The sequence below is a fragment of the Lepisma saccharinum genome, chromosome 25 (assembly GCF_977018435.1).
Source record: "Lepisma saccharinum chromosome 25, izLepSacc3.1, whole genome shotgun sequence".
Taxonomy (NCBI): domain Eukaryota; kingdom Metazoa; phylum Arthropoda; class Insecta; order Zygentoma; family Lepismatidae; genus Lepisma; species Lepisma saccharinum.
In genome coordinates, this window is record NC_139253.1 from 55,053,272 (window position 1) to 55,061,161 (window position 7,890).

Genomic DNA, 7,890 nt, shown 5'->3' on the forward strand with positions numbered 1-7,890 from the left:
TACAACAGGAACACCATGAACTAAATTACATAAGGAAGAAAAATTGGGTGGGGGGAAATAAAGAATCTGGAGACTTTGATGCAACAATGCGTTTAAACTTTCTATTTCTCCTTGATCCTATTTACTTGACTATTTTTTGAGGATCATGAGTAGTGCTAGGATTTTCATGACTTGGCATATTTTTTTTTCTTGGCAAGGGTGATGTGTTCCCTAAATATATAGAAATTCATATTGTGAAGAAACTAATTGGATTAAGGTGCTTCTAAGGGCATATTTTGGCATATTTGGCCATTTCTGCATGTTAGAGCATATTTTGATTGATTTTCGATCATATTCAGCATATTTTCGCTTTTTAAAGAAATATACAGTAATTTTCGAAGTGTATTCGTTCTTACTCCCATAATTCACTCGAGTTTCTTTTTTTTTTTTTGGACTGCACCAAAATAGTTTTCATTTCTATTTGAAAATTTACAGAAAGTATTTATTGTGCATTGCAACTCAGGGCTCATAAAATAAACTAAAAATAGTACGCACGTGAAAATAGCATATGTTAGATTTTGATGTTTGAAACAGTCGAGTTATAAGGGCATACTTTGTAAATTTTGTCATTAGAGCATATTTTATTTGGCATATTTTCGAGATTTCTAGGTCATAAAAATCCTAGCCTTAATCATGAGTCTTCAAAATATTATTGTTAGGTTGAATTCTTTGGTTTACAATAACAAATTTCTTTGCTTGGCAAATGCATAACAGAAGAAAATAATAATAATAATAAATAATAATAGTACTATATCTCGTCATTCCGGGACATAACAAAGTTTGTCTGGGAGACCCGGTGGAGAGAGTTCAATTCCGGGGAAACTCCCGGATATTCCAAGAGGGTTGCCAAGCCTAATGGTATCCCCCAGCTACCAAAATTTTCCCAAAGTATCCCCCAGTTATCTCTCTGTCACAATGTTAAACCATAGGACCCTTCCCCCCAGGGAACCCCAAGGCTCCTTCAAACATTCCCCCAAATAACATTTTCCACTTCAAGTGCTGATCCCTATCATGCATTTTAAAAGGAAAGCACTCCTGGCTCTTTAAATTTTAATATTCTTATTGCACAAAGATAACAGTAGGTAAATCCGTTGCTATTTTTATTCTTCATTCCACGTGTTTTTCGGGAATGGAATTGCAGAGACTGTTCTGGGCTTATTCGTGATTTTTGTATCAATTTTTGAAACCCATGTTGGGGAAAAGGTTCTGAGCCTGCCCCTCCCATTTCGCCTAATGGCTGATCAGCACCTGTCAATTAGATCTGACAGTTGTCCGTCATTTTAGGCGAAATGAGATATCCCGTTTCGCCGAATCCGGTTGGAAGGAAAATATTGCAAGTATGAGAAATGTTGATGGTCTCTCATGTAGCTCAGGCATGGTGATCAATGTAAACACCAAACAACTGGGAACATTACAAAACAATTACAAAAGGAGGCATAACAGCAGTATAACAACCAATTGCCTTAGTCGTATGCTAAGCGATTATTAAGATTAGATTAGGTTATTTTATTATTAACCTAACCTTAAACGCTAATTAACGATGAATTAACATAACAGAAACACAGCACATATCTATTTCCTTATACACAGACCGTTAAACTTCTCTTATTTGAAATATTTTACTTTTAACCAGTTTAGGCGAAATTAGATTTGGCGAAAGGGGGGCAATCCCGTTTCGCCTAAATGGGGGCTAGGTTATAAATCGCATTATCTTGTGCTGATAAGCAATTAGGCGAAACGGGACTACATGGCCCATCCCACACGCAATTTCAAACATTGCAAATAAGTGGGGTTCGCTTCCCCTTTAAACTTTAAGTCCACTCCCGTTTTGCCTACCTGTGCATAAAGTGTACAGTGGGATCCATGAGTATTACCTTGCAAATTGTCCATCACCATGTTCGTGCACTTTATTTGACCCAATAACAGCTTCAAGAATTAAAAGAAAACTCAAAACAAGCTGTTGACAACTTCTTCACCAGCATACTTAAAAATTCATCGCTTAAAAACACATAGGATGTATGAGAAAAATTAATGAAAATAGTCATGGACAATTTGCACGGTAATACTCATGGATCCCACTGTACCTAAAACTCAAGCACATAAGTGATGTAACTTAAGTGAATGACCCCTCCCCCTCCACACGCACACATTCAAATGCTAATATGAGTAAAGCTTCTTGTATGGCTTGCACACTTAATTTCAAAATGTTGACCAGTTCGGCCATCACTATTATAAAATATTTACATGCAATAAATTCTAAGACTATAAATAACCATGGTCGTATGTACAGAAACAATGGATAAGGTCAAGTTCAGCAGCCTGTTATTTATTTATTATGAATAATAACTTTTAATTATAACCAATAACATTTTCTCTACGCAAGTTGGATGCAAATAAAGACTTGATGTAGTCTACAGTCACCGACAATAAAAATGAGACACCTATACCCTGAAATACTCTCTCATCTGCATGGCGTTATGTGGGTTGCCTAAATCTACGGCGATGGCAGAACTTGCCATTGAAAAATTGCTATTAAAGTTTCCTCAGCGCCATAGAGTAAGGCAACACATACAACGCCTTGCAAGTTAGCGAGTATTTAAGGATCTAGGTGTCACATTTTTATTGTGGGTGACTGTACATATATTATTTTTACATTTAACTTTGTTTTAATTGGGCTTATATTTTTAAAATACTTACTTTGTGCGTGATATATTAGAAGCTTTCAAAACCTGTTCAACCAATATAACGTTTTGACCAATTTTGAGATTTGTTTATTACAATTAGTGCAAAAAGCTTACAATATCAATGGGGGGATTGGACCTGTTAAACCCTTATATACGACCATGACTATAATCAGAAACACACAACATGCTGATGTACAGCCGACCATAAATGTAATAGTATGCAAATTGTCCATTGCTATTTCCATATTCTGCTTTCACATGCTGCCTGAATCTATGGCAGATAACTGCACTAATGACAAAGCAATGTTCACTCCTTCAATGGAACTTTTCTTTCAGTTCTGAAACTGTGTATTACATAAAGCAAATAGAATTAACACAATGGACAATTTACGTAATATCATATTTGCTGTCGGATGTACAGTAGGCTGCATAAATAACACCATCTAGTTGTCCATTGCTATTTTCATTCATTTTTCTAAGGACTGGGATAGGACAGAAGTTGTCAACTATTTCGTTGGAGTTTCATTTCTTCAGCATCTCGCATTTCATAAACAAAGTGAATGAAGATGGCAATGGCCAATTTGTGTGGTATTATTTTGGCATTCGGCTGTACGTAAAGTAGCCTTTCGTACATAATAAAGATTCTATGCAACAACAAATCGTATTGTGAACAGAATGCAAAAGTGAAATAAAAATCTAGGATTCTGATGAGGTTGTATTTTTTCCTCGATTGATAAGTTCAATTATTTACATATAAATACTGTTAGCCTTCACGCTGTTTACTAGCTGACAAGCTATTTTAGGTTCAATACTAGAATTAACAAGCTTATGTGTTGTACTTTGTGCAAAAATATTGATTTAGAAGCTGTGTTGTCTATGTTACTGCTTATTTCTGTCGTAACTGAATCGATAATCACAACATGTCAACGGCTAGTGCTCGAAACTTCTTGCAACACTGGAATGCCCCTTTCTTCTGTTAAAAAAATGTATCTTGTCTACTAATAACATTAAATATAATTTAAAAAAGCACCAAGGTTGCGTTCAACAGTACCCGGCGGTGGGGCAGTTCAACATCATAACAGGCAGCGTTCACAACAATGTCAACAGACTGAACACAATGTCAAAAGTGGCACTTCCTTGACATCCAAACAATGAAGGGTAGTTTGTGGCACTTCATACGTCAAATAAAAAAAAATTAAAAAACTTACCGATGCACCTGAGAACAGTAAATGCATCCATCCATTTATTTATTTGAACAAGAACTTGCAACACTAAGATGCTTCCACTGTTAAACAATTCATGCACTCAAATATTATTCACACAATTGCGAAGCTTCTCAACAAGTGGGAGAGGTAAGGTTTTCCAGCTGCCAAAATAGTTCCCAATGAAACCACAGCAGCGTTTGGCTAGAAGCGTTACAACACGCGGCACTTGCAACAGCTGTCACAACGGGCATAGTCATTTTTTCATTCATGCACACAGAGTTGATATCCCCTTGCACATTTGTGTCCAAGTTTCAGGATGAGGTCCTTGCTTCTGATTCACTGTGGCTGCTATCGGAGTCCTTGATCTTCAATGACCGCTTCAATTTGTCCACTAACCGGGAATGGAACTTATTTAGCGATGATTGGGACCCCGTTTTTGGAGGCGACGAAGAATCAGATTTGCTAGGAGATGGTAGGCTCGTCTGGGAAGTCCTAGACGATGTCCTTGAATGCCGACTAGATATGTGTATGGGAACCGACCTATGAGGGGAACCCACGAAGAAATCACTTCCGGGAGAGGTGGAAAGGCTAGGTCCTTCCGATTTGCTGCACTCGGACACTTTTCTGCTCCTGCACGACTGCGGATTGGAACATTCCGAACTCCTGCGAGACCTGTTCGACCGGTAAATATCCCAGTCGTTCTTCACAACTGGCATCATGAAAGCCATGGTTTCGTTTTCCCTTCGTCGACGTTGTTACGAAGTAAATACCAACACTCCACTCAAGTCACTCGGTTGAAATGTTTTTAAATCCAACCCAAAACTGGGCGCGGAAGAAACACTTCTTGACGTAACTCGAATCTTCAAACTGATAGCGTAGACAAGACCAGTAACTTGCCAATATAGGCTACAGAACGTTCGAATCTATGCGTACTTGAAGCACGAAGTAAACATTCAACTCGCAGACTGCAACACTTGTGTGACTTCTGCAGCGTCCACTTTGTAATAACCCGAAAGAACTTGGCACGGTGCCTAGTTTTGTGGCGCTCTTCCTATTGGCTGGATGTCGAAACGCGCCTCGTGACGTCAGAAGAGCTTGCTACTTGGTTTACGTGATCGATAACAACGCCCTCCATGAGACCTTCCGCTAACTGCGTGCTGCACCATTGTGTCAGATAGTGCACGCACGTAGTATTCACAGCCACGTGGATGCAATGTTTACGTTTTGTTTTGCAACATTACGCTCTAGACCTTTTCAATGACGATCCCGTCTGACCGGTGCCAGGCGGTTGATTTTACGTGCTGATTCATTATCACTTTTCATGCTATTAGTCACGTCGTGTGAAAAAAGTTTTCCCTTTAAAGTTAAATATTTACTTTATTTAATTTAACAATTTAATTTCCCGTCCTTCCAGCACCCTAAATATTATTTAAAACATGCATATTTGGCCAGGCACGTATCTAGAAAAAGGTATATTTCGGCAGGGTGTCCGAACCAACTGTGTGAGAAAAATAATAATAATAATATGTTTTCTTAATTACGTGCCGGCTCCCGTGACAGAGTGGTTAGCACATCACGCTAAGACACCAGGAGTCCCAGATTGGAATCCTGGCCTGTGCATGGATGTTTGTGAGTGTCCATTCATCAATTTCTTCATATCATAACTCATACCCATCTTCGAAATTAGCCAAAAGTGGCACAAGAAGCGAAGTAAAATAAAGCAAATCAATCAATCAATTTAATTATTACATTAATATAACTTATAATTGTTATTGTTAGTATTATTACATGAATAGGTAAAAAACGCTATAAGAATAACATATGGCCTCCCCGATGGCGCAGTGGTAGCGTCGTTGCCTTGTAATCAAGGGGTCCCGGGTTCGATATCCGGTGGAGGCACAAGCAGGGTGCGAAATCCTGGGGGGGACGGGGGAATTTCTCCCCCACCAACAATCTTGGCCTCAAAAATAATAATAACGAAAACACACACAAATTAGTGTGGTTGCGAGTGTTGAATGATTTTTCTCTCTCAAGAGATCATTAACAAATCTACAGCAATATGCACAATAAAAGTAAAGCAAGACTGCAAGACAATAATAACTATGAAATCTAATTGATTTATATTAACATAAAGTAAAAATTAAATAAAAACTTAATCATAATAGAAACACTTCAACTATTTCATAATTTATTAATATTTTAACTAACTAGTAATAGTAAAGGCATTATTGTTATTGATTTGGTGTTTTAAGTCCACTTTATGCACAGTAAGGCTAATTGGGACTGGACCTACATATTAAAGTGGGATCCGAACCACTGGGCCAAGTGCCTCCACCGGGTATCGAACTCGGGACCCCTTGAAGGCGACGACGCTCTCACTGCGCCATCGGAAGGCCCAGTAAAGGAATTATTTGCTACTTTATAATATCTGATATATACTACGCATTCGGGGATATATTTTTGAATTACTCTACCTGATAACACCTTAGTTTGCTTTTATTTAAAATTAGACAAAGTTAGAGGATGTAAGAACGCCCACAGTTTTTTTTAACAACACATTCAAAGCATACTCGCATTGATGGTAATGGAGAAGGGCTATCATGCCTGAACCCCCGAAATATCCTTGAATTAAAATTTTACTTTCAATCAAGGAAGGTGATTGATTGATTGATTTGGTTTATTTTACTTCGCATCTGCCACATTTGTCTAATCATAAAGATGTGAAATTGATGAAGGGACACTCACAAACAGCACCCATGCCCAGTCCGGGATTCGAACCCGGGAACCAGTATCAGACAAGTCGCAGGTTTTTTCTTCAACTTTTTTCCCAGTCACTCCAGACAATGTAAATGTTAATTAAATCGCCTTTTGCATTCGAAGATTATCTGGTATAAAATCGGGAAAGAGAATTTCTACGGCCACAGTATTGATTGAGTATAAAGGGACATAAGACCAATTGTAGTAGCAATTACGCTCAGAAATGGCTTAAATAAAAACATGAACTATTATTTCTAAGTGAAGAGACTGCGACGTACAAGCATAGGTATAAGTCTGCAACAGCAGTTTACTAAGCCGACCTCCGTGGCTGAGTAGTTAGCACAGCGCTATGACATCAGGGATCCCGTCTCGGGATCGATTTATTGATTTAGTTTATTTTACTTCGCGTTTTGTGCTTCTTGGCAAATTTGATGGGGGAGAGTGATGAAATTGATGAATGGACATTCACAAACAACCAAGCCCGAGCGGGATTCGAACCCGGGACCCTTGGCGTCGCAGCGCGATGTGCTAACCACTCGACCCCAGGGTCCGGCCGTCTCGGGATCGAATCTCGGCCTGGGCAGGGTTGTCTCTTTATCAATTTCATCATATCATCATTCATCCTCGTCTTCGCGATTAGCCAAAAGTGGCAGAAATGCGAAGTAAAATAAACCAAATCAATCAATCGACAGTTTACTAAGAGCTCTTGTAACCATAACCTTTAGCTGCATTCGTTATGTGGACTCCCTTTTTATCAGAGTTGCAATAAACACTACCATAAAACTGAAAAGGTGTTCCTATGTGTGGGTGGCAACATTGGTATTTAGTTTTAACCAGTTTTCAGTTACCTCCCCTTTGACAAAAACCGCACCAGATGGGGCACCCGTGATGGAGTTCCCAATGCACAATGGGCTCAAGAAGCCGCGCGTTTTTCCCAATGTCATCAAGCCTGGTATAACCATATTCTATGGTATAACCCTCCTCCACCACCTACCTCTCTCTCTCCTTCTTTCTTTCTCTCTCTCTCTCTCTCTCTCTCTCTCTCTCTGCAGAATATTCATGGGTCTTTGCATTCCATCAGCTGAATATGTAAATTTTAAATCAACTTTCCATTTTTTTAAAATAATTGTTCGTTATAAATATTTAAGGAAGCAAAAAATCAGGAGATTTCCACATTTTCATGAAACTTCTCAGGAGATCAGTAG

General features: G+C 38.7%; 1 protein-coding gene across 1 annotated transcript; it reads right to left on the reverse strand.

Moving 5' to 3' along the window:
* Positions 1 to 3,408: 3,408 nt before the first annotated feature.
* On the reverse strand, positions 3,409 to 4,939 carry LOC145978956 (uncharacterized). Its single transcript, XM_083111975.1, has one exon. The coding sequence runs from the start codon at positions 4,654 to 4,656 to the stop codon at positions 4,240 to 4,242; it is 417 nt and encodes a 138-aa protein (XP_082968101.1). The 5' UTR covers positions 4,657 to 4,939; the 3' UTR covers positions 3,409 to 4,239.
* Positions 4,940 to 7,890: the final 2,951 nt, after the last annotated feature.

Coding starts and splice junctions, on each gene's coding strand:
- LOC145978956 (XM_083111975.1), bottom strand. CDS start 4,656: ATGGCTTTCATGATGCCAGTTGTGAAGAACGACTGGGATATTTACCGG.